Here is a 27487-nt window from a genome sequence, read left to right as displayed (position 1 = left end):
ATTACCTGGTTCTTCAGCTGGTTCAGGGTTTGTCTCAAATTGTCTGTTGTGGTCTGGTTACTTTTACAGAACTCCGCAACTGCAGTATTCAAAGTTATTTTGTAGTCATCTTTGTTTATGTCTTGAAGGTTATTTAAGTGTTGCAAACAGGCATCATAATTTCCAGCCTGGAAACAGCATGTATCAGAAAGGGATTAGTTTAAACTTTGTATCTTGTAAAAAGTCAACAATTTTTAATGGCAGACTCCTCCTCTCTGAGTCTAGAAAGCGATGTAGGATTTCCCCGGCCAACAGGGATAAACAGCTCCACATAAAACTTTGTTTGTTATGCAGACTGATATGTATGAGAAGCAAGTCAGAAAGTTGAGGTCCTAATTGAAATTGAAAAAGAATTTGGTGGAGGAAGAACAAATGGAATAGTTAACTACTACAAACATGTTTCTATGAAAACTGTTGTTCTGATGGTTTCAATCATATCAAGCTTCAAGATTCTTTATTTCCTCAGTTTTCATAATCTGTCTCCATCAAATGTACATTGAGCAGCTGCTTGTCTAATTCCTGGCCCATCTTTATGTTCATCTCTCACTTCATCTTGAGAGACTGTTACAGTTTAGCCCCTGGACGTCTGCTTAACACGGCTTGGCAGAAGAGCGGGGTTACACTCCTTTCCTAACTTTCCCAAGATAGGCTTAATTTGTGCTGCTGAATGAATTATTCAAGAATACTGCACTTGACTAATAAAAAACATGGCCAAAGTACAGTGCTCCTCTGAAAAGTGATTTAATGAAGAAATCCCTTTCTTTGACCTCAGAAACAAGAAAACTGATTTGAAGGACTTCAAAATATCTCTTCTCTTTCAGTTTTTGTCTTTCCTGAGTTTGTGCAGGAGGAATTTAGTAGCACTGAGTAATGAAAGAACTCTAGACCATCTCAACTAAGTGAAGACTTAAATCGTTCTTTGCTTTCTACTGTTCAACTCATTTACATGAACAATCACCTTCACCTCTGCCAGATCAGGGCAGTTTCCATTTACACATGTAGAATCATTTCCACACGTCAACATTTCACAAGCTAAAGCCATTCTCCTGAGTACCACCATCATTCCACACTCTCTACTCCTTTTCTAAGGCGCTGTTCCACTGAGGTTCTCTTGAACTCCTGTTTGAGAAAAGCACTGCAGCAAAGAAACACTCTGTGGTCCTTCAGCAGAAACCCAGTCCTCTGCTTCCCTAACAAAGCAGCCATTCTGTGGCTACTCTCAATAGAACCATCCCAGACCCTTCGCTCTGCTTTGAAAGCAGAGTTGTGCAGTTTGTGGAAAGATACTGCATGTTGTTGTCCTGCTACATTTCCACAACTCTGTTAGATGATTACTGAGAAGGTATAGAAGCACAGGGACTTATACAGCTCCTTTAAATCCTTTATCACAACATTATTAGCTTTTAGCGATCAATTCTTCAGAGAGATCAGGCTTTTCCAAAGTTGACTCAGAGTACCAGCCCATTTTTAATTAACTCATCATACTGCTTTTATAGCTACTGATTTTGAGAATCAAGAGTAAATGTGCTGTTAAACACTTTGTTCAAACAAACACTGTAACAGACAGAAAACAGTATCTGGGTTCCATCAGAAGAGGGCTGGCCAATGGGGTGAAAAAGGTGATTGTTCCCCCTCTGCTCTGCCCTTGCCGAGGCCCCATCTGGAGTACTGTGTCCAGGTCTGAGGTCCCCAGCACAGGAAAGATGTGGATTTTTGGGGGAGGGCTCAAAGAAGGGCCATGAAGATGATCAGAGGGCTGGAACACCTGCGAGGACAGGCTGAAGGAACTGGGCTTGTTCAGCCTGGAAAAGACTGTGGGGCAGCTTTCCAATATTTAAAGGAAATTCATAAACATGAGGGAAATTAACTTTCTACAGAGGTAGACAGGACAAGGAGGAATGGATTTAAAGTAATGGAGGGGAGATTTAGATTAGATGTCTGGGGAAAGTTTTTCACTGAGGGTGGTGAGGTGCTGGAACAAGCTGCCCAGAAAGGCTGTGAATGCCCTGTCCCCGGAGGTGCTGAAAGCCAGGCTGGATGGAGCCCTGGGCAACCTGATCTGGTACTTGATCTAGCAGCTGGCAACTCTGCACGTGGCAGGAAGGTTGGAAATTGGTGATCCCTGAGGTCCCATCCAACCCAAGCCATTCTACGATACGATTCTATGATTCTATGAAAATGTACACACCGGCTTTGTAACGCAAGCATTGATTTTAGTATCATAACTTGCTAATATATTCTCAGCCATGCTAAAAATAAACAGAAAAAAAAATGCTACAAGCTAGTTTAACAGTTATGTGGTAGATGAGAAGTATGAGTTTGGCTGCATCTTACCAGAAAGGCTTGCAATGCACTGCTCGACAGCTCCTTCTCCTGATCAGTGATCCCTGAAGTACCCGCTCCATCATGCTTCTCAGCACCTTGGTCTGACAAAGGATGAGAGAAAAGTAAACACAACAGAAGTAATTCAGCTCAAAAAGCATTGTGCCAGTTCTCAGGACCCTCCTGCCAGCAGGAGTAGCTTCCCACGTAACTGTAACACTGTTGCTCTATTACACAACAATATTTCCAGCTACCCAACAACCCTACTGTGCTGAAAATGAATACATTTTAGATTTCTCTTTAAAGCTGCATCGGACAGCAGGAATAGACTTTATAAACTTATAGTGAAGACCACCTATCATAAGATGAGTAAGTATCCCACTGCACTGGATTAAAACCCATGCATCCTTTATGCTGCTTCCTGAGCAGCAAGCAACAGACGCTTTTAGGGAACTACATGAAAAATACAGTATAACTACAGTTGCAGTATTTTCTCTATGTTCCCTTCTAGATGAAGACCAGCACAGCATGTAGGGCTTTTTTATTTTTTTTTATGGTTTGAGCACTTATACAGTAACCTAACAAGATCTTGATTGTCTTCAATTTCTTTGATACATTAAAAATTCAAAACCAGAACAACCAGCATCGCACCAGCCCGGCTTGTATCTGGAAACATCAGCTCTTATGCTCATATAGTGTTTTTGAAACAAAGATTACACACATGCAATGGTTTCCACTGCTGCAGATAACTAATTATCACAACAGAGGCTTTGCTTGAGCCCACATTTTGCCATGTTAATGGGTATGGTGGGCATTGCATATTCAATGTCTTTCTCTTCCCAGAATTAAAGGATTTAATGCAAACTCTGCTAACTTTGTTTTCACACCAAACGAATGAAAGCACCCCTCTATGAACTCCACACAAAACCCACTCCCCATCAGCACCAACATTCCTGAATCATCTGCTACTCCCTGGCTACAAACACGTACAATTTATTTATGAAGATGGACAGCAATAATAACCAGGCCTAGGGACATCCCTGGGGTAACATCCATGGCAGGATCAGAACAGAGTCGCTAACCAGTTCCTGGGCTGTACTTCCTGCAGGGGAAACCACCATCCTATGCAATCATACATTTCAGCAAGACTATATTTGTTGCTTGAGGCTTTCATCCTGCATCAGGACGCCTGTGAAGTTGAGATGTTAAATCTCAACCACAGCAACAGCTGTGATTTGGACAAAACTCAGCAATTCCAGCACTCGGGAGGGCTGGACCCTTAGGGTGCTACAGGACTACACACACCTGCTATGAAATCTGACTGCACATAATGCATTCAGCAGTGGAACCTTTTCCATAATGAGAGAGAAAACAAGCGTCAAAAAAGTTCAGAAAGCTTTGACATGCCACAGTTTTCTCACAGAGAGAAAGGAAAGGAACAAGAAGCATCTCTCCTCACAATAAACACATAATAGATCTGACTCCTTAATATTTATGGTACAGAATCCACTGATTTTCAAGGGCCTTTTTAACAGCAGTGAAGAAATAAACACATTTTCCCTCCAACTATCATGCTAACAGATAAGTTATCTGCTTTACTTGCTCACCAGGCCTTCAAGATTACACCAGCACAAGGAACAACAATGCAGAGATGTGAGAATCCAAACCTTGGGAAATTTCTAATGCTCAGCCTGACCAGGAGCTGCCCACATACACAGGTTGAGCTTTGTGTAGGGCCAGCCAAAGCTACAGTACTGGGTACTGCCTCTGTCTGCAAGCAGATCAAACAAGCAATTTGGTGCTCGTGAATCTCAAAGTAATATGTCTTCAGTTAAGCAAACAATCAATGAAAGAGACTGTTAGCTGTCTAGGAAGCATGCCACTTACACCCTGCATGGCATATTTCCTAGGGAAGCATCAGGGCAGGTCTACAGACTTCACTATGCTTCTATACCATACGTTTAAAGACAAAAATGAAACCTGGGACTGTTTTAAACAATGCAGGGCTGTTCTTTCTCCTACAAAGTCACTTTTATGGCTGTAAACTGAAGAGTTGCATCTACTCTACAAATTACCAGAGACAGCGAATTTGTAAATATGAACTGAAGCTCTTAGGAACTAACCCAAAGTCCAGCTAAAATAGCTGACAGCACAGCTCCTTCCTGCAACAAAATCACTTTGGCTGCTAATCCCTTTGCCCAAATATGCTTGAAACCTGTTGAAGAGCTGAATGTCCCTCTAATATACAGCAATCCTAACACTCGTGTTTAAAGGAGGACTTCAGCTGGTCTTCATCACTGAGACATCTCACCAACCGGCTACCTAAGAGCTGCCCGGTGCCAGATGTTGGAAGCACCCACTTGAACTGGGAGGAGGAAAGCACTCCTGCTCTCTTGACTGCGGGGCAAACAGGTCAACCCAGGAAACCCCTTAAAACCAGCTTGGGTTTTCATCTGGAGAAGGCAGATGAGTTAGCAATAAAAGCAGCAGGTCGTAACGTTATTTCCATGGCTGGCAACGCAGGGACAGTCCAGGAAAAACACCATGTACATCACGGAGGCTTTCTGTTCTGTGGTGTGCAAGCAGGCAGCCGTTCCCACCAGAGCAGCTGCAGCGTGCTGGACAACAGGATGTGTGGGAGAGCGGTTGGAGTGGAAGGCAGGGAGAGCACAGGATTGCCGCCTGGGAAGGGAGACTGCCTGCCGCCGGCCTGCTGCTGCAGCACCAGCTGGCACCTCTCCCACACTCGCAGGCCGGTTGATGCCCGGAGCGCCGCAGCTATTCTCCTCACACCTGTTAGCTGCACCTCCATGGGCCGCAGCCCCCAGGCCCTCTCGTTCCCAGGCCCTGTACATCCCGCACAAGCCGTGCTGCTGAGCACTTCACTGCACACATCTGCGGAGCACTTTATTTCCCGAAGCAGGGGATAATCGCTTCTGGGACGGAGAAGAGCCTCCCACACGGCTCCGGCAGCCGCCTCTCGCCCCTTCCGGCCAGGCCGAAGGGGACGGGACCGAGGCGGGCAGACCGCGGGCTCAGCCGGTCGCACGGCCGCCCGCCCGCCGGGCGCTACTTCCTCGGCGGAAGGACACGCGCCAGCAGCACGCCCCTCGCCTTCCGTGCCGGCACTCACCGCCCCAGCGCGAGAGCGTATCCCTCCGCCCGGGCCCGCGGCCGTTCTCCCCGCTCACCCGCAGCCTTGTCCGCCGCCATCTCTGCCGCCGTCGCCGTGCGATCCGAGCGCGCCAAGCGGGACGAGGCCCTCTCCTGCTCCGCCGAGCGCCGCCCGCTCCTCCACCGAGTGCCGCGCCGCCTGCGGGACTACTTTTCCGCCAGTCTCCTCCGCGCCGCTCCGTCCCTATTCGCTCGCCGCTTCCGGGTTGCCGGCGCCCGCCGACGTGCGGCCGTTGCCGGGGACCGCGTCTGACGTCATGACGCCGCCGCGCTCCCCCCCGGGAGGGGTGCCGTGCGCATGCGCCTCGCCGCCTCACTGCGTCCCCGGGCCGCCATGTTGCTGGGCTCAGCCGGCGCCCGGGAGTGCCGGGCTGGCGGGGATCTCGCGCTGGAAGGGGATTTTCCCTTCAGCAGCCGGTATCGAAGCGCTGGTCTTTGCTAGGACCTCTGTAGGCTCAGCAGTCCTGACCGCAGCCTGGAGGAGGGCCTGAGGAGCCTGGCTGCCGAGGGCAGTTGGCGTCGGTTCCCTTCTGAGAATGTGAGTTCCCGTCAGTGGGCTCCTCGTGCGGCACCATCACACCGCAGTTCCATCACACTGCACTTCCTGTCAGATGTTGCCTTTAGGACTTTGCCGTCTGTTAACATAGCAATACTTTTTTGTGTTGTGTATCCGGGTCTGGTTCTCCAGGACTTCCCCTCCTTCCTCATTTACACTGAGTCACTTTACTGCTCCTAATATAAGTGTAGATATACCCAATTCTGATCACTAGATTCTACCTTATATGATTTTGACATTGTTGCCAGCTGTCAACATTTGCTAAGACAGACCAGGCAGTCTAAAGCAAACCACCTCTTACGTGCCTGTTGAACATTCAATAAAGATTTCAGGATGAAATTTATCCTTGGGGAAGTGGTCAACAGAACCAGTTTAGTGGAAGAATTTCCTGCCAGAATCACAGAATCACTAACATTGGACAGACCGCCAAGATCACCTAGTGCAAGCGCCAGCCCATCCCTGCCATGCCCACTGACCACATCCATCAATGCCACAACCTGAGGCCGTTTCCCCTCGTCCTATTGCTGTTACTTGGGAGCAGAGGCCGACCCCCACCTCACCACAGCCTCCTTTCAGGCAGCTGTAAAGGGCGATCAGGTCTCACCTGAACCTCCTCCAGACTGAACAACCCCAGCTCCCTCAGCTGCTCCCCATAAGACTTGTGCTCCAGATTCCTCACAGCTTTGTTGCCCATCTCTGGACACACTCCAGGGCCTTGATGTCCTTCTTGCAGTGAGGGACCCAAAACTGAACACAGCATTCGAGGTGCAGCCTCACCAGTGCCAAGCACGGAGTTTAGATCACCTCCCTGCTCCTGCTGGCTGCTCTATTCCTGACACAGGCATCCAGCTGCTCTGTTTTCCCTAATGCTACTCTCTGACACAATGCAGAGGGAGGTTTGTAAGGAAAAGTGATACTTTGTTTAACAAAGGGATAGAGTTAGAAAGAATTTAACATGCATACAACTCCAGGGGCTCTGAATGCCTTCAAACCATGAGAGCTTTTTATGAGCCTGTGTAAAATGACACATTTTTGACAACACTAGTTGAAGAATTTCAAGAGTACAGTGATTTTCTTTTTATAATTCTGAATACTCCAACCTGTGCTTAATGACTTCTATTAATGACAACGCCTACAGTTCCTCTTCAGTTTACCTGGATTGTCAGGCTTTCTTTTGGACATATATGCATGTATGTGAGAAAATCCTACAGTCCTTAAACACAAATACTTTATTTCAAGCCTCTGAATTTATTGTATTTCTTTTGTGAGAAACAGCTGCTGGCCCAGGCTGTCAGCCCATGTTTTTGTTAAGAACATCTGCCAATAAAGTTGTAACAGCCAGCCCTCCTAATGTGTGTGTGTATTTACTAGTGTTATTAATGATTTATGCTGGTATGTTTGATAAGCAATAGAGCCTATAAAAGTAAAAGCACTTTGCTTGCCAGTATAACTGTATTCTGACTGACTTTTACCAAAGCAATAAAGCTGCCCCAAATCCACACCAACAGCAGGAATGTCTGATGTGGAGAGAGGCTCCAGCCTCTCTTTAGATTGGGTACAGTGTTTTTTGCCAGTGCTGAAACAGCCTGGTAGTTGCAGAGCATTTTGCACTGACACAGAGAGGCACCACTGTGAATTTACTGCTCCCTGCTATACTTTTGCTTTGACAGTCCTGTCAGAGCTCATTCAGCCTGAAGTATGGCAGCACCGGTACCCAGCTTTGCATCTCTTCTCCATCATGACATCAGGAGGACAGTCATGTAGTTTACTTCATCCCTCATGCTGTCAGTGTACTGCAGGATACTTACAGCATCCCAAGGGATACATACAGCAATTGTTTGTCACGTCTGTGGCTTATGTTTCCAAAATGAAAATGTTTATGCCCCTTCTTGTCTAGTTTCCCCCTTCCCCCCCCCCCCCCCCCCCCCATTTGTTGTGGGGTTTTTTTTTGGGGTTTTTTTTTTTCCCCTCCAGTATGGATTATTTAAAAACAGGAACTTGTCATGAATAATTTTTTTTTTTCCTCCTTCTTATTACTAATCAAATCTTATGAAGAGACCTGCCCTTTGTGCAGTCCAAGCATACGGTCATGCAATCAAAAATGTTGTTGATATTTTTTCTTGAAAAATTAATATAGCAATAACATCAGTACCTTCCTCCAAGGATGAGGGAGAGAAGTTCTTGAATACACAGATGTACAGTTTGCATTGTTCTGCCTGAGGATCTCGGCAAGTGAGCAGATAGTAGAACATGCATCTGGTTCCAGTGAGGCAGGTACGCCACCTGCTGAAGAAGATACAGAATAAAATCAAATGTCCTTTGAGAGAATAAAAAATGTGTTAAAAAAATAATTATATACATATTTATGATATATATATGATATATACATACATAATATGATATATACATGTGATATATATATCATATATATATTATATTTTATATGTATATATATATTTAAAACTCCCATTTTGGAGTTTTCATTTTTCAGGAAAGAAATAATCACAGTTCATTCAAGGCTTTCTTTAAGTCCTTGCATACTCAAAACCAGTAAGACTGCAATCCTGTCCCCAGCCTTGCAGCAGCAGATAACATCCCTGCTGATCACATACAAGCAAAACCTGGCTCACAGGGGAGAAAATCAGGATCTACAACATCCTCCATCACTGCCAGGCTTCAAAGAAAGGTAAGAGTAGAGCCAGCTCCAAAGGGAACTGTAAAAACTACAGTTCTTTGGCCATATACAACAGTATAGAAATCTTGGCAGCATTTTATTTGTCTTGCTAAGTTCCAAATTACAGGTGATTGGGTTAACACCTATCCTGCTACTAATAGGACTTCGTATCCCTTGCCCCTCTGAACCTTAGAAGCGTCCAACCCCTAGGTGGCACTATGCAATAAAACAAGGCATGTTCCAGGACTGCATTTCCCCCTGCAGATGGAGTTCTTATTTAAAATGTAAAGTGTGTAAATGTAAATACATTGAATGCAGTTATTAGTCTCAGTTTGGTAATCCTCTTTTTCCGAATCTATCCATCAAAGCCAATAAAATATATCTTGTTTCAATACAGTATTTGCACCTTCAGAGTACTATGGAATATATTTTCCTGGAAAATGATGGCGTATTGCAGACTTGCCATTTTAATTCTGTCTGCAGGCAGGTAACAAACCAGGATGGGCTGTGTCTACTTTAGCAACTCACTTGGAGCAACAGGTGCAGGCTTGATGGCTGTAAGAAGCTGTGCTGAGGTCCTTCACACCCCTGGCACACTCACACATGTTGGTTTAGGCCAGGTGGGAACTGGCCCAGTACCATTACACATTTTGGAACTTCGTGGGGCAAAGTCCTCACACCAGACATCCCCAGCTGTGGGACTGCTGGGAAGCAGCATGTTCTGCTTGGATCTGCCTCATGCAGGTCTGTTCCACACCAGGCTCCAATGTTCTTGCAGGTAGAAGCCAGCTAACTTTTTTCACTCCTGCTATCTGTGACAGACACCAGTGTATTATTTCTGCTTCTGCTCCTTGCTGACACTGGAACTTGCAATGGTGGTGCTGTGAGGGAGGAATGGTGGATTCAGCCTGCAACCACAGCAGCAGTGCAAGACAAACACCTCGAGCAAGGCCTTCCGACACCTTCTTCGACAGACACAAGGAGAGGCAGGACATCTTCCCAGTAACTTATCAGTAATTTATCATGTGGATGAAGAGCCTGGGAGATGAGCCAAGGCAGATGGGGCTTCACCATTGCTGAGGGTGTGATGGAGCAGGAGGTACAGAGCTCCTGGGAGCCAGGATACCACGGGGAAACAGATCAATGGAGTTGGAGGCAGTTAGAGAGCTGGTGCCACCACAGCCTCAATACACTTCTGTGATTCCCCTTTTGAAAAGATGTTCTCATTTTTTTTTCCTTCAAAACATACAGCACCTGGTAATTAATTCCCCTGTGGCATCACCTAACTCCTCCACTTCATGTATATCTGCTCTGATTCTGCTTGCTTATGGTACTGTTACATGTTTTCTCTCCACCTGTCTTTCATGATAGCTTCACAGTCTTTTTCTATTAATGGATTTAAATCTTGGGACCAGCTGAATTGTGTTATGTTCTCTGACTTTTCTATGATAAAGAACACATATTTTTATAGAACTCCACATATTTTCTCCTTTCTGGTGTCATCCAGAAGAAATTTGTACATCCAGTTAGAATTCTCTAAAAATCAATGTGGCCAAGGAAGGGAAACTGTGAAGACATCACCCTGCATTCTGGGTTCTTCACTTTCCTGTAGAGAAGGCTAGCCTAGAGCTGGTGAAAATTTGATGTCCACTTCAAGCCTCAAATTGACAGAAGAGACTTTATTTCAACAGGATTCTGAACCAAACTGATTTATTCACCACAGTAAGATGTCTGCTTGATGTATGTGTTTAGGTCCAACACATCAAGCACTGCTCTATGCCCTTCCACATCACACAGCACTTTGACCTCAAGATGTAGAAAGAAAATATGCTCTGTGTTGACTCTGAGGCTTGAAGCAAACATTGGCTCTTCAGTCCAGCCTTAAGCACTCATCCTATGCCAGCATAAGCTAACATACGGACTGCAGGAAGCCCAACACTCAATGCCCTTGGTATTGCAAACGTTAGGAAGCTGGTGTTTGGTGAGAAACTGTTATGTGCCCAGGCAGAAAAAAATCTATACATCAGAAAAGATATGTAAATTCTTACTAATTGCATGTTTTTCATAGTTATTATTCTCAGCATTTCTCCAGATAGCAGGAAGTGATGGTTTCTTTCCTGAGATACTCCAGGCAGTTCTTTTTCTCTTTAAAGGTACAAACGAAGCATTTTGCTGATTAACACTATGATTTGTTGAAAAAGCCAAAGAATGGGTTCAATACAGATTTTGTACATTGACATAGTGCAGTAATTATTTGTGTATGTTCTCATTGTGCTTCCTTTTATTTTGAAGTTTTCCGGGATTTAAGTTAATTTGAAGTATTTTTATCTTCCAAAGCTTTTATAAACTGAAGAATGTAAGGCTGAGTATACTTCATATTCACATAGTTTTCCTAAGGATCTTGGACTGCTTCGGTGGATTTATCTTTTGAAGAGACAATACAAGGTTTGTTTATCCATTCTTTGCCTAAAATAGCAGGTCTCTGTGCAACTCACATCTCGGTGCTTTCCTACTGCACATCTGCACATCACATGAATGAAGATACCCATTTTTTTGGTGAAAACCAACAGGAAACACACTGTTGGCAGCTCCCCTGGTCCTCTGATTAAACTCTCTGTAAGACAGTAAGGCTCAGGCTGCTTCCAGTTCAAAATGAAACTTTGGGATTTGATGATATGCTATTAAATACAAAGGCTTTATATTTTTCAGATTAGATTTTAACTTGCTGAGTAAATTAATTAACAATGAATAATCAAAAATGGATTAAATTTAGCTTCCAAGTAAAATATTGTATAGGACCCTGAATAAATTCAGGACTAAAGTCTCAGTCCATATAATTATTTATTTACTTATTAAGATTAATGCAGGTTTTATTTTATTTCAACAGTTCACATCAATCTTTTGGGTTCCAGATATATTTGTCTACAGTAGAAATCTCTGAAAACTGTTTTACCTTCTTCCACTCAGTCCTTTCTGCCAAATCCAAGTCACTTACAAATGAATGTGGCATTAAAGGAAGGAAGAAAGAACATAAAGAGAATGGAAAAATGGTCCACAATGTTAAAAGGATGGAAAGCTATTTAAAGAACAAAACAGTCTCAGGAGCTGTAGAATCTCTGTGGACTGACATATGGAAGTCGTATGTCAGCATATGCCTGCATTGCACATACAGTCTGTATCTAAATTTGCTAAATTTTGTGTCCAAAGTTGTAGCAAGAAGATCAGGTTTCAATGCAGTTAGGAAAATGTCAAAGCATGACAAAATGTTTGATTTTTAATTATCTGTAGAAGCCATTTTGAGCATGTTTTTTTTTCCTTGCTCTTTTTTGAGACCTCTGAGACCATCCTGACCACTGAAACAAATGTACCCATTTCACCCCACGGTAAATTCTCTGTGTCAGGGAAGATGGGACCAACAGCACAATTAGCCAGGAATTAGGAATCAGGCACTACAGTGCTGCAGAATATGGGAGGTGTTGACTCTTTTTGGCCTCTATGTGGGAATAAAACTCAGAGGAAAACATTCAAAAGATGCAGTGCATACAAAACATGTACCCTATGGGCAAGAAACACGGAATTAGGACACAGGGAAAACAATTTCAGCTTCCTATTCCAAATCTAATAATATAATAACCTAATCACTGCGTTGCTGTATTGTTTCTTATTTCCAGACCAGAAATCCCATTTCAAGTCTGAAAAATCTCCCTTTGGAGAAAAAAAAAAACTGCTGAAATGAATGTAATTTAAATTTCAATCAAATAGAAATATAAGAAAAACGCTGGGAAATTTCCAATGCAACTCAGCTGCAGAGTGGCTGCAAGATGTGAGCTAACCCTGGTTAGCACACTGCTTCCAGAAGAAAGATCCCTTCTGACATCCCAAAGTTGAAGTAGCTCTGTGTGACAGTTTTAGGGCCTGCATTGTTGCTGATGAACCATATGTTTGACTATTCTGGCAACTGCAAAACTAGGTTATGATGAGCTGCAAATATCAACAGTCAACAGTAATAATGGTGAATGTTGCATTATACTTGATGGGTCTTTATTATTTGTTACATTACTCAATTGTATATGGGAAGAGAGCATTTTAGTTGAGCATGCTACGTGACTATGAATTAGGTTTGAGTGAGAAAGCTGCAGAACTTCCAAGTGTAATACAGCATTAACTGATTTACATAAAGGAATTAAATGCTCTATGTAGTTTATTTCTATGCAGAAACAATGAAGGAAGTCAGGGAATGGATTCTTGTCTCAGATAAAATCCAAAGGAATCTGGCCAGCATCAAAGGAGTATCACCAGACTGACACTGCTACAGTCAAGATGAAAAATTCACTGATGTTTTTAAATCTCAGCCAGGAATGACTACAGCGGATCAGTGGCTCAGTTTCACTACATGTGACAAAATTACAACCACTAGAATAAGGAAAGCTGCATTTAGCATGCATAGACTCTGGGATTAGACAATTGCCAGAATTTCACCAGAATTCCTGCCTGAAGACTGCTGCACCAAAACGAGGGTACTGCCAGACATGTGGTGGCAGCGAGGAGAGGCTGTGTAATGTTTGCTATGGTTTCTGCTTCACTGCATTACCTTGCAATGACATTAGCACACATTTTATATTCAGTGAGGGGAATGCTACTTAGAAACACTGAAGAGATGAGATCTGACACTTGAAAATGCTACAGCGCTTGTGATCTCGCCAGGCTATAAGTTGGTCCTCTTGGATGCAGAAAATTCAGGTGCCTGGAGTGGTTTTGCTCTGTCCAGCTGGTGTCCTACCATCTCCAGTACAATCTGAAATACAAAGCTGCTTCCAGACTTCTTACTCACTTGACTTTACTGGCCTTGTCAGAGCTAATTGGATTTGTGACATGGTCAGATGTTTATTTCTTGATTCTGTTGTCCCTCGCCTTACAGGACACATACGTCAGGAGGAACCACAGTACATCTAGTGAATACTAGAAGTGTACAGGTACAAAAATAAAGGCGTACAGAAGAGACATATGGACATGCCACAAGCCTTCTTAGGAAAAAAATATAGGAAATATGAGTAAAATTTGTATTTTATTTTAATCCATCCTAATATTTCCAATTAGTTCTCTGATTTGTCAAGATAATTAGAGCATTTATAAATCTTTTTATTTGAATACATCCATGACTCTCTAGACAGCCTAATAACACACTTGTTCATTTGGTCAGGCATGAATGCCCAAATAAGTATTACTGTCAATTAATGCTATTTTGCAGAAGACAAATATATCACAGGAGTATGACATTATACTTTCAGTAATTTCTCTTAATTTATTAAGTATGAAGCAAACCTATACTGTTTATTAAAGTCACAGCCTACAGTCATAATTTTAGTATTTCTTTCTTTGCGCAACAACGTTTATGCTTTGTATAGGAGATGACACTTAGTCTCAGGCTATATAACAGCTCTTATGTAATTCACTTTAAAAACCTTTATTACACCTAGCAATATTTACTGTAAACTTCTTAAAGCATAATGAAAAGCAGGCATCCATAACTGCAATAAACACGCAGGACTGAAAACAAAAGCCCAGACAAAGAGGACCTCATTTATATCTATCACAAACATCATGAAACTGGGGGAAGATTCACTAGGAAGCATTTATTCTGAAATGCAGTCCAACTGATTATAGACATTTTGGCTAGTGAGAAGTTGATACGTTGCCTTTGAGAATGGATAAATACATATGGGTACGTACATGATATCAAGAGCAAGAAGAGAGAGAGACAAACTAAAGAAGCACTTACGCCCGTGCTTAACTTTAAGTTTGTATCTCAATCCTTGCAAAGTCAACAGCTATGCAGTTGGAGCTATGCCGGCGTGTAGCTGAAAATATGACTGTCATGATAATCTGATACATTATTTAGTCTGCAGGCAGAGAGCAACCATACAACTACTTTTAGTCTGTAAATGTTGAGGCATGTCGGTTTGTGAGAAACATACTAGCAACATTTTGATACTGACAAGTGCAAAATGAACTAGATCGATAAGAAGCAGCTTGTTCATTCAGCAAGAATCAGTTAGCATGATTTATCTTTACTTTGTTCTGATTTTGTTATTAGCATAGCTCCAATGTTTCCAATACACGTAAGGCTGGCATAGCACAGATACAAATCAATTGAATTTGGTTTGAAAGCATCTGCTAAGTGCATAACAAGGTCAGCCCTCTCCAATCCACCATATTACATTAGCTGAGAAACAGAAGGGCTAATAATATCTTTTTCAAATTACAGTGCTTCCAACCTTCATACTGTATTGCTTATATAAGATTAGCCATTGGCCCAACCTGTGAAGGCAGGGTTTGATTCTTCAGCTCTTTAATGTGGATAACATTGTAAACGCAAAAAGATTATTCACCTACATCCCAAACCCATTATTCTACCTGATGACTAACTTCAGGAAAGGAGATATGCTAACTCTAAGGACAAGCCAAGAAGTAAATTATTACCAAACTGGAGTACCATTATTTCTACTTCACAGATTAATTATATGAAGCATCACTTATCTTATGGTCTAGTATATTATGTTAATCAAAATTCTTTATTACATTTCTTTGAGGGTAATTATAAAATATTTATCGCCTCCAGACAACGATCTTTAAAAATATTTTCTTTATCACACTTGATTTGCAACATTAATTTTGTGTCTCTTTCAATATCATTGTTTAGATTCAATACAATGGAGAGGCTATTATATTTATATGGCATCTGGTAGCACTCTACACATATTATCTGGAGCAGAAGAAAGTTCTTCTCCAACCACCCCTACTACTATGGAATTAATCTATTTGTGGAGCAAGCTCTTTTAAGAAAGGCATACTTTCTAACACTTCAATGTAGCAAGCCATTAAAGAAAAAAAACAGAAAAAAAAAGAAAGCAAAACTGTTCTGTGTCATTTTATTACAATCCTGGTGTAGCAATGGTTAGTGCTTTTATACAAGCATGAAGAGGTACAGCCCCAATTTCCCTAGCACTGCGTTGTACTATTAAATTGTCCTGTTCTTTCAAATACACAAATCATCCTGACTGAGAAAGGGATGTCCGCTGATAAAAGAATTTCTCAGAAAACTACTAAAGGCTGGCATAAGGTAAGACATTCCAGATTGGAAAGCTCCTTGGCCCAGCAGCATGCCTGGAGGCTGTCTGTGCAGAACAGCACATCACATCGTCCTTTGGGGGCCCTTTGGGTGGTACTCTGGGTGAGAGGCAGTCCCTCTGGCCTCCTGCCACGCAGCCGCAGCCTGGCAGTGCTGCTGTCCCTGGCATGGAGGCAGACGCAGTGTTTGGGAGGACAGACAGCCTGCCAGGCAGATGGGCAGGAAGTTGGCAGGGAACCAGTAAGCTTCTGATGGAAGTCTGACAGGCTTGGGTTCCACAGCGTTTCTTATTTAAACCGTGGAAATGAGCGTTTCTATTCATACTACAGTACCAAATAATTATATTAGGAAGTGCGTTCTATAAAAGTCAATTTTCTCCCTCCACACTGAGTAAAATTTAATCAAGTTCAAATAAAAATACGTATTAAGGAACAAACATCTAATTAGAAAAACTGGCATCGAAATAGGTAGAACCACACAATCTACCTGATAGCTCAGTTGCTGACAGCTGTTGCCTGTATAGTGCAGTAGTGAGCACTGTAGCAGTTCTGCAGCTACTCTGAAGAGACACTGACAAAATCCCACAAGCAAAGTATTTGCTTACCATGGCACTTCTGCAGGAAGGCAAAGGCCGTTGGCAGACAATGACAGCAAAAATTGACTAAAAATGTTATCATAGAGTCATTAAGATTGGAAAAGCCCTCTCAGATCACTGAGTCCAACTGCCAACCCACCCCTCCATGCCTGCTGACCACGTCTCTCAGTGCCACATCCACACGGTCCTTCAGCACCTCCAGGGTCAGTGACTGCTCCATGTTCCTGGGCAGCCTATGCCACTGCCTCACTGCTCTTTCTGAGAATAAATTCTTCCTAATTTCCAACCTGAACCTCCTCTGGTGCAACTTGAAACTATTACTTCTCATTCTCATTATCACTCTCCCAAGCTTTGTTGATATCACTCTGCTAGAAGGAGTTGAAAGAATATGATCTGACCCAGTTTAGTGTGAAGTTGCCTCAGTACAAACTTTATTGAGTCTCCAGAAGTGTTTTAGACAAGAAGAAATATATACTAATTTTTATGGGTTTATACTGCTTATTGAGTCTGAGCTAGATCCTTGTAGCAGTACAAGACATCAGAGGGAAAATATGTGACAAAAGACAATGATGTGAGCCATACTGTAATGGCAAGAGATCTTAGGGATCTAATGTTAGCACAAGGGAGAAAGTGTCTTGGTTTAAGAACGTGACTCACTCTCTCTTTGGTAGGAATGCTTAAACTTAAGCAGATAGCAGGCTGGCAATTTTTTCAAGAGCAATTTCTATCTCTCACCACAGATAAGCATGTCTTATTTCATTTTGGCAACAAAAGGTGCTTCCACTCCTATCTGAGCTAAAACTTTTAACATAGTTTGAGTTCAACATTTTTGAAATAGAGAAATCTCACCTTCTGTGAAAAGCAGCCTTTTATTTTGTTGGTGTATACATACCAAATCAAGCTGAGGAGCTGTTTGGCTTATGTGTCTCTGTTGTTTCAGTGCTAGCCCTGGTTCCAGGGGATGAAGAAAAGGATATCTGATGACCTGAAACTAGGCCTCAAGCAGCTACCCAGGGAAACAGAACTGGCACAAACATTGCATTCCTCTAACACTTCCCTGGAAAGCCTTGTCTCGAAGTTTCCATAGTCACATATTTCACAGTTTAACATTTCTGATTTGTGAAGAAGGCGATGGCCAACTCCTCCTCCCTGATGATCCATGGGAATAACAGGACATAGAGGCAGACTGTACACACTGCAACGTACTGCTTTGCCATGCACTCTCTGGAGTACCAAGAGAAACTCTGCATTCCTTGCAAGTCTTCCACTTTAGTGGATTCTGTCTGCTTAGCTCCATTCCTAACACCTAGCAGCATCCAGAATTCACAATTCATACTGCATTAGAATATGACAGTAACTACAAATATGAAAAAGGTCCAGATCTGAGGGCAGTGATAGCAGCTAGCAAAAGTCACATTATAGACAAAAGTCTGCACTGCAGTAATTTGTTAGATCACCTTGAGCAAGTCCTGGCCTTTCCTACAGAGCAGGGCACCTTTGTTTCATGCATGGGTATAAAACTGAATTTCTTTTTTTGCCTTGTATGTCCTTGCCCACTGGCATTTTTCATGAGGCAAGAAAACACAGCTTCTCTGCAGGCTGTAACAGAAAGCAACTGCAAGTTGCAGAGAGGGTTTCAAGAGTACTTGGTCAACTCAAAGCTCCCTAGAAGTTATAAGCAGCTCCAGACAGTATTTCATCTGGCAAAGCAGCAGCAAACACAGCGTAAAGTGTAGAGTAGGTCCAATTTTTAGTGTGTCAGTAGCATCATTTTGAAGTTATTTTTAACTGCCTTGAAAGCTTAGCATCCAGATACAGTTAATCCTTTAAAGGATTTGCAGGTATTCATAGCTTAATAAGTAAGCATACTGGATTAAGCCAATAGGAGATTGTAGCCAGACAACCAAAGAGAACTTTACATGCCAGCATTCAAATAAATTAAGTTTTTTATATACTCGTGCCTGACAATCACTCTCAACTGTCTGTATGTGCCAAAATCTCATACTGAGATGAAATAAAAAATGTTAATTAGAGACATTAAACTCAACATATGATAACTAAATCATCAAATACTAGTGAATTTCTGTTGTCTTGTTTTCCCATTACCCTGTGCGTCCTTTGAAAAGCAGAACTACACCCTTTCAAAAGGAATTTAAAAGGCATCTACTTATGCAATAAATAAAAAAAAGAAACTAAAACAGTAAAAAATTATTTTGAGAAGAACTAAAAAAGGAAGAGACCAATTGTAATAGGTCAGATTTTAAATTGCTTGTACTTCTTTCTTCACAGAGAAATTATCACATTAGGAAAATATCAAGATTCACTGACACTGTGAAGAGGTGTGGGCTCTTAAATGTGTTCATAAATTAAAAGCAGACAGATAAAAAAAAGACAAATTCAGATGACACAAAATTTTCAGGCTGAGGAAACCTAAAGCTGGCTGTGAAAAATTTCAGAGGATGGTTCAATACTGAATGGTGATAAAATGCCAGAGGCCATTCAGTGTCAATAACTATAACACAAGAAGGGAGGAGGGGAAAACACAGTTATGTGCATATACATGTGGTGTTAGTCAGCATCACCAGAAAAGAAACCCAGAAATGTTTCAGTGCTTAAAAAGGCAAACAGGAATTTAGGAATTATTAAAAAGAAGAAGTCTGTATACATTCAGGCTACAGCCTCGTTATAAATAATATATGCAGTTTGGGCCCTTCCATTATCACAAAAGCTATCATAGAATTAGAAAAATATCTCAGAAAGAATGTAACAAAGATGTATTATACCATGGGTTTCCTAGAAAAGGTGAGCTGGGAACAATTATTCTCTAGCTTTCACAATAAAAACATTGGAAGGCACGAATATTTGGTTGTAATAATAAACTGAGCTCATTTTCATTAGATACTGTGAAGGACAAACCACACGTGAATCAAGAAACTCTTGACTTCAATGCTGGAACATGATGGAAAAAAATCACTGCAAGCACAATGGCCTCCTAACAATTTTAACTCATTTTACAAAATAAGAATCCACTTATTCAAACAGGACACTAGGTTAGATCAACTTTTCATCTGGTTGAATTTATTGTTGACTGCCACTTGAACAGCACTGTGGAATTCAGGGACATAGGGACAGAAAGGAACTCTAGAACCACTGCGATGATGCACTCTAATGCATGCAGTCATAACACTTAGCTCTTCAGAAGTGAACCAAATCCTCTTTGATAGCTACTCAATCAGATGGCAGTCCCAAAGCATCCCTGCCCTTGTAGAAAATTATTTCTGATTTCTAGGCTCAGTGCATTCCTAGTCACTGTATCACTCATGCTCTTTTACCAGAACTGTACCTTAGATTAAACAGAGCTTTTATCTCACTACTGCTATATTGAAAGAAAGAAATCATTCATTCTGTTAGTATCTGTTCTGCCTGGCTGATCAAGTTGAACTCTATTATGGCACACCTATTTTACAGCACTGTAGGCAATGTGAAGAAGTCCAAGAAGACTGGGACAGCCTGCCAGCATGCTCCTGGGACTAGGCAGTGTATAGATGTGCTGGTACATTCCTCTCAAGCTGATAAGCCCTGTCACCAAGGCAGCCAGTTTTCCTCAACATTCAACACCAAGCTATCATCACTGTACTGATTCAGTTTTGGAGCAGCTCGGTGGCAGTTAGCTCAACCATTTCTGTACCATATTTCAGTGTGTGGCATATCTACACTCCTCAGCCTGTGCCACACTTCTCCAGTCCTGTGGATCATCACACTGCCTTCCTCCTCACTGGCCCTATTCTGATTTGTCCCTCTGAAATGCAGAATTTCCACAGAACAGATCCTGATTTATTCGTATATTTCAAATTCTTCATGTTTCTATATTAATCTCTGGCACATGAACTGAAAAGATTGCCTGATTCTTCGCTGAGTCTGAGCTGGCAGCTTTGCTGGAATGCTTTGCTCTGAGTCACCAAAACAATTCTAAAGCTCAGTGACGATTCTATTATGGGAATGACATCACTTCTTATCATTTTGGAAGAAACACCTTAGTATAGCAATGGCAGACAGTGGTATCATCATCACGTCATTCCTAAGAGATGTCAAATGAGAGAAGAAATGCAATTAAAGCAATGGGAAATGAAGACTGGCTCACCACCTGACAATGGTTCTATCTTTTCTAAATGTTATTTGACAAAAACATCACCACTCCCACCACAAAACAGTCTATCTTTCCCCATACAGACCACTTTGCCATGCTAGCCAGGACATCTTTCTGTCTCTGGCTCTGTTCCACAATGCAGATTTGTTACTGTGAGTCATTCTCGCTAACAGGTACTGCGCAGAGGCTCTGGGAAGCCTACCACTCATCTGAATGAGTGCTTCCCTTTCTTATTAGTTAAGGCTTCCTTCAAAATTAGGAAGGACAGTGGTCTCAGAGTGGGAATGAGAGCAATTTCTTGGACAGTAGACTCCATCTGACACAAGCATGAACGGACGAGCAGCACAATGGCAATCTGCACAAATGTTAAGAGGATTTGAGGGCAGAAAAGGGCTCCAAAACACAGAGAAATAGGAAGAACCTTATCACAATGCAAAGATGGTATGAGAAATCCAGGATGTCACCAGCTCAGTGACTTTGTGGATGAGAAAATTAGGGACTTCCACGTGTTTTATAGATGGATAAGAATGATGAGAAAAAAAGGCTATGAAAGACAGAATGGATTTGAAGAAAGGATATACTGAAAAAAATTAAAATGGAGAAGAGAATTTTAAAAAAATGGTGACCTTCTGCATAAATTTCATTTTAGTTCTTGAATATAACCACATAGCAAGACTGTATATTAATGATTGTTACTATGGAAGCAAGTTAAAAAATTATTGATGTCCCACAGGCAGACTACATGTATTCATCACTACATGAGGCCACAAAATGTGTATTTCTAAATTTTATTTTAAAATGTTTATTATGGCTACAACTTATAGCCTTTAATATATATAATTAATTAATATAAATTAATTAATCATATAATTAATATACTTTGGAAATCTATAATGCATACCTGGAATAAGTCCACGTACCCAGAGATCTGCATTTGCTGGGCAGAGCAAATGCCCAGAGCAATCCTTCCCTGCTTCCCTTTCTACCGTCATGACAGATGTCCTACTGGCACTGCACCTGCTGTCTGTGTCCCTCACACATTGAAGAAGTGACTGAGCAAGAGGAAACAGCCTGCAGAAAGTCCTACTTTCATGCTTATTTTGCACTGCTACAATATGTCTACCATCAGAGGGGTTTCACTTGATTTAGCTCAGGAGAAGAATCAACCTCACAACATATCTCAAGGTCACTGAATCCACCCACCAATGCATAAACCCCTAATGTTCCTGACTTGCATTTCAAATGTTTGTTCAAAGGCAAAATATTTGCTTCAGAGCCTTCAGAGCATGTGGTAAAATACTTCTACTGTATTCCTACAGTGATGGGTCAGCAAGTTTTCACCGCAGTTCATCACCTCATAGGCAAATGACATTGTTTGCAAACAAGTGGGGGAAAAAAAATTAACCAAACTCAGCAACATTCAGTGGGACAACTATCAGTAGATACTCTTTGACCAGAGGAAGGAAAAGGAAAGAAAGGGGGGAAATAGTGGTGGGGGTGAAAGGAAGGAAGGTTTTCTCCATCTTGGCAAGATTCTTGAGAAAATATGAGAAATTCCTTTAATGAGCCACACAATACCAGGTGTCTTATTTTACTGCGTGAATAAATCCGTAGAATATTCTTGTTTGAGGCTGTGTTGTTTGATTTTTGAGAATGAGTGTTTGACATTAAAGCCTGAATCAATTACCCTTAAAAACAATTAAATGCTGATACATAACATCATTTTAGAAGATCCACTAATTCTCAGCTCCACCCCCAGATTTGCTGCCATCAGACAGGGGTTAAGAACCAAACACAGCCTTCCTCTCAAGTGTAGCTTCCCTCAGAGAAGGGCAGGGAGAAGAAGCTGGCAGGTGCTGTGAAATGCACAAGGGTGGAGCATCTGCTCCTGTGTAGATTTTCCAGCCCTCCCACCCATTACAGGGAGAGATGCATATGAAGTGTGCACACTGCTTATTTTTAGCCAGCCGTGCAGAGGGCCATCACATGGCTCTGTCCCATCATTCTGCCTCTCAGAGATGGCTACAAACGCCTCCCGCTGAGACAGGATTTTTTCCATTCATGGTCAGTTTTTTTCCTCTTCCTTTGTGTTACCATATATATTAAAAACGTGCCTGGATGATACATCTTCTTGGTAGTCTCAGTGTAATTCTGCTAATCTGTTTAGACATAGCATCCCTCAATACAACCTAATACATTTCTTCAGGATTTAAATAAACCCCCAGCCTCCTTCCACTCTGAAGAATTGGAAATATAGTTCTGCTTACTGAAAATATTCTTTCTTTTTTTTGGGGGGGAGAGGGGTTTTGCTTTCAAGTGAAAACTATTACTGCTACTTCTCACACCATACTAAAAACTTTAAAAAAATCCTTAGAACTGTGAGGCAATTCTGAGACAAGTATTATTTTCTTCCCCATATGGAGTATTTTTATTTTCTATCTAAGCCCTATTTTTCTGTCGGTTATCAGATTACACTCCATGTGCTCATATTAACCAAAGTAATCCTTTTATGCATTTCAGAGGATGAGGACTTTCACAGGCAGTTCTATTGAAAGGGACACATCATCTTCACTGAAGATATTATTCACAATTCACAGAAAGAGAAGTACAGAAAACAGTATCTTCCTCCAACACAGAACACACTGCTCAGCTTTAATAGCAGCCCATCACCCAGGAACACAGGTGGATGGATATTTCTGAGCTCTGTAGACCTCCAGTGACTAGGCTTTTAAAGGGAAAAATGGAAGGAATTGCAGAAGTTTGCATAAATAAAAGAAATACATTCTAAATTTTTTGCTTTTGAAGGCATATCAAACTGAAAATAGAGCTGCCTTGGAGAAAGTAACAAAACAGAGCTTCCTGCAAAGAGGTAGGATATAATGGTAGTAGGTCTGAAGTCATTAAGCCAGTGAGATGATGAAAACATAAACGGAGTGTTTAATACAATGCTCACATAACTGGAATATTTCTTTCCAAGGTAAGTGGTGTGGAATGCTTGCTCTGATGGCAGCTAAAATGGAGCCCATTGTCTCCTAAGGAGGGCTAAGGATTTTCCAGCATGGAGCGGTTGTGGAAATCCCAGCTAAGGGCTGGAACCAGACAGAGGCTGAAGACTGTACAGGCACCGAGGCCTGACGGTGAAAGACTCTCAGAGCACTCAATGGAGCAGTGGGATGACAACTGGCAGCCTTTACTTAGAAAAGTATGTCTGAATTCATTATTGCAAGGTAGTCAGAGTACAGTTTACACTTTTAGCTATTGTGAGGTTATTGTCTCCATGAACATTCTTATTCCGCAGTAAATGGAACGTATCTTACCTTATTCTCACTCAAGATAGAGCAAATACAAATGTCTTCAGAGATACCTAAAGACAACATGCACAATCTACCTATGACATCACTCAGAAATATACTTCCTTGCTTTATGGTAACTCACCTGCAGCCATGCTGCCTGAGAATCAAACAGCCAGCATAAAGCAAACCACCTACTTGAGAAGCAGTCGCCCAGCTACTCTGGGTAAAGGGCCAGTTGAAGGTAGAGCAGAACTGAGTGATACAGAAGGAAGTGCTGCTGCTGACCATCTCTAAACTAGGCTGAGAAATTACATATATTTATGTGCAATAGTCTTTATCCAGAATAAAATATGACTGAGACATTTCTTTCCTTGAAGGAACAATTCTGCTCAAACCATACCACATGTCCCTCAGAGAGCTGAGCATGCCCTGAGGGCGACATACCTGCCATCCAGCTCCTTTCCTTTAGACCCTGCACACTAGCCTTCTGCACACACACAGTGGATATTAAGGTCTGGAGTACCTTTCCTATGAAGAAAGGTTGAGGGAGCTGGGCTTGTCCAGGCTGGAGAAGAGAAGGCCTTGGGGAGATAGCACTGTGTCCTTCTAGTACTTGAAGGGAGCTTATAAATATAAGGGGGACTGATTTTTCACATGTTCTGCTAGTGATAGAACAAGGGAGAATGGCTTTAAACTAAAAGAGGGAAGATTTAGATTAGATGTTTGGCAGAAATTCTTTATTCAGAGAGCAGTGAGGCACTGGCACAGCACTCCAGAGAAGCTGTGGTGCCCCATCCCTGGAGGTGCTCAAGGCCAGGTTGGATGGGGCCCTGGGCAGCCTGATCTGGTTGGGTGGCAGCCCTGCCCATGGCAGGGGGTTGGAGCTCAATGATCTTGAAAGGTGTCTTCCAGCCCAAGCCATCCTATGATTTGCCAATCAGACAAGTATACCACACCTTAAATTCTATTGGTTCAGAGTAAATTTAGGGGTGTACTTAAACATATATTGAAGATGCTCTGCTGTTATTAGCTGCAGGATGCTAACCACTTCAGATTAAAGAAATAAAACTGTCTCTGTGAAAGGAAACTCCTTTGTCTCCTTTGTAGGAGACCGTAATACTCTGCTTTGTAAAATTACATTTAGCCCTGCACATATTTAAAAACTTGCAATGAATATGTAGTAAATAAATGCAGAATTCAGTGCTCACATTGCTGCACATCTCTGCAGAAGCAGCTATCAACAACCAACAAAAAACATCAGAGAATGGATAATGCAACCTGCACTTGGTCTAAAGAAAAACAGGAATAGGTAAGACATTACCTGGTTATAGTGTAACAGTTCTTATGGATTCATCCCAGCAAGCCTCTGGAGACGTGCTTGTTCTTCACAACTATTATGCATACTTTAAGAAATGTCAGCATCCAGCCTGAATATTCAATCTGTGTTGATGTCGTCCCTTCACAATTCACACTACTGTCAGTTATTCAGCCCAGTCAAACAATATTTTTTGTTTCCTGAAAGAACAACAGAGCATTGTAAACAAGCAAATAATCAGCGATTCACTTTCAAGATTCACTTCAGATGACTGCAGCTAAAACTACTAAAAAAAATCATTTTCAAAAATCATTAATGTCTTCATGAGCACTCTCTGAATATTACCTGAGCACAAATTCACATCAACAAATAACGACAAATCGCACTTGTCTTTCTTTTCAAAGCATAGCTTTGTAGCTTTTAATAAACTGTAGCCAAAGGCAACAAAATACCTTGCAGAAATTCTACTTGCTCAGCTTTTCCACTGCTGCCTCTTCAGAGAGATGCTTTCTGCACAGTGAACCACAGCACGTATAGAGCACTGCGACCTTTTTGATTTTGGTTTCAGCAACAAGGTCAACAATACTGAGAAGAACAGCTTTGCCTTAAAGGTAAAATCTCTCCAACAATCTAAAATGGATCTTTTAAATGTAATTGAACTATAATAATTCATTTCCATAGGCCACAGGAACAAAATGCCTTCTAGATTTGCAACCAATTTTACAGTATTTGGCCACTGACAATACATGTAGGCAGAGAAGCTGGACTATTACTTCTTGAATTTCATGCAATGTTAATTCAGACAAAAATTTTTAGGTGAAGACTGACAACCAACAAGGAGCCCTGCAGATGAATACAGAATGATCCAGGCCTATCAGAGACAGGGGAAGGCTCAGAACACTGGGGAAGCCAACACTCCACTCCTGCAGTCAACAACCTCTGCACCCAGGAAGTGCCTTTGCCTGCTGCCAGCATGACTGGTTGTTCAGGGACTGGCTGCCTCAGGGTACCTCAGAGAGGTCCTTAAACCATGGACACCCCTTTTTCAAGTTAGAATTATTGCTAACAATCAACAGCACAGATGAAGTTATTTGTCATCATAACTGAGGGACCTAATTCTTCATTACTGTTGTACACCCCATACAACAGATCTACCCCTGCAAGCATAATGGTGCCTAGGTACCAGAACAGTACAGTAGTTTTGTAGTGGATATATTGACAGCACAATATTTTAAGAAAGCACATTTGAAATGTGTAAGTTTAATTTTACAGTTTCGCAGTGTGGAAAGCCCTTCTATTTAATGTGCTTGAATAAATCACTACAGGTTGGGTAAGGCAGCAGGAAAGGAGGCCTGCACATTTGCTGCGTGCCATTCCATTACCAGCAGCCCCTGTTTGCAGTGCTCGTCGGGTACAGGCTGCATGGAACAGCAGTTCCTATACATCCCCATGACTGTCTGCCAGACAGAAGATTACCTTACAGAGGGGGAAAGGAAATAACGTTTTATAGATTTTCATTCTTTTCTACGGTTGCTCCATCTTCACTACAGGGTTTTCTAAACTTCCTCCTCCATCACGAGCACAGCTAACTGAGTAATGCTCACCGTACAGCAGCCTCGCCTGTTAGCAACGTGCGTGCCAGCACACTGCATAGCTGGTGAAGGCTCAATTCTAACATACAGGCTTCAACCTCGCTGTTTTATCCCCCAGACTAAGCTAGGACAGCGCGATGACCAAGCACTTCCTTGTGATTCTGTGATTCTCCGCACTGCCCGAGAGAGGGACGAAGCGGAGAGGAGGGAGGGACGGCTTCTGGTGAAGGCATTGGATACGCAGCATCACCAGAGGCGTCAGGTGCCCACCTGTTGGTACGAGAGTCCTCCGGGAGTTCGGACTGCACGCCTCTCCCATCTCGTGCAAAGGCACGCGGCTGAACCCTCCACGACTGCAGAAGGAGACAGGGAAAGCCGCCTCGAAGTGGGAATGGCTGAGGGAAGGAGGGATCCCATCACGCTGAATAGGCTTTAGCACATTCGCAACCACCGTTGCGCGTTTACCAGCCGGCAACACCGATCCCCGTGAGAGCGGGCGGGCAGCGGAACGCGGCGCCCTCTCCCAGCCGCAGAGCTGCGCCCGCAGGACACGCTCCCCACGCCCCTCTCGGCCCTCGGGCCGCTCCCCGCCGGCGCCCGGCTCGGGGACGCCCGCTCGGCCTCAGCGGGGCGCGGCGCGCCTCCCTCCGC

General features: G+C 42.4%; 1 protein-coding gene and 1 long non-coding RNA gene across 2 annotated transcripts in view; both read right to left on the bottom strand.

Moving 5' to 3' along the window:
* CNOT10 (CCR4-NOT transcription complex subunit 10) overlaps window positions 1-5785 on the bottom strand; it is a 31955-nt gene extending 26170 nt beyond the window's left edge. Inside the window, exons 1-3 of the mRNA XM_052695946.1 lie at window positions 5553-5785; window positions 2374-2465; window positions 6-167 (exon numbers count right to left, since the gene is read on the bottom strand). Of these exons, the coding sequence (XP_052551906.1) occupies window positions 6-167; window positions 2374-2465; window positions 5553-5574 (276 nt within the window). The 5' untranslated portion in view covers window positions 5575-5785. The remainder of the gene's footprint in view (window positions 1-5; window positions 168-2373; window positions 2466-5552) is intronic.
* A 2613-nt stretch (window positions 5786-8398) lies between these two features.
* Window positions 8399-27369, bottom strand: LOC128086905 (uncharacterized). The gene is made up of 3 exons (XR_008209580.1): window positions 27107-27369; window positions 25251-25444; window positions 8399-11379 (listed from the first exon to the last, which is right to left on the bottom strand). It is a non-coding gene; the product is annotated as an uncharacterized LOC128086905 (long non-coding RNA).
* Between the last annotated feature and the right edge of the window lie 118 nt (window positions 27370-27487).

The sequence above is a fragment of the Tympanuchus pallidicinctus genome, unplaced genomic scaffold (genome assembly GCF_026119805.1).
Source record: "Tympanuchus pallidicinctus isolate F22 unplaced genomic scaffold, pur_lepc_1.0 scaffold3, whole genome shotgun sequence".
Taxonomy (NCBI): domain Eukaryota; kingdom Metazoa; phylum Chordata; class Aves; order Galliformes; family Phasianidae; genus Tympanuchus; species Tympanuchus pallidicinctus.
The sequence above is the reverse complement of the archived record's forward strand: the minus strand, read 5'-3'. Positions and strand labels throughout refer to the sequence as shown.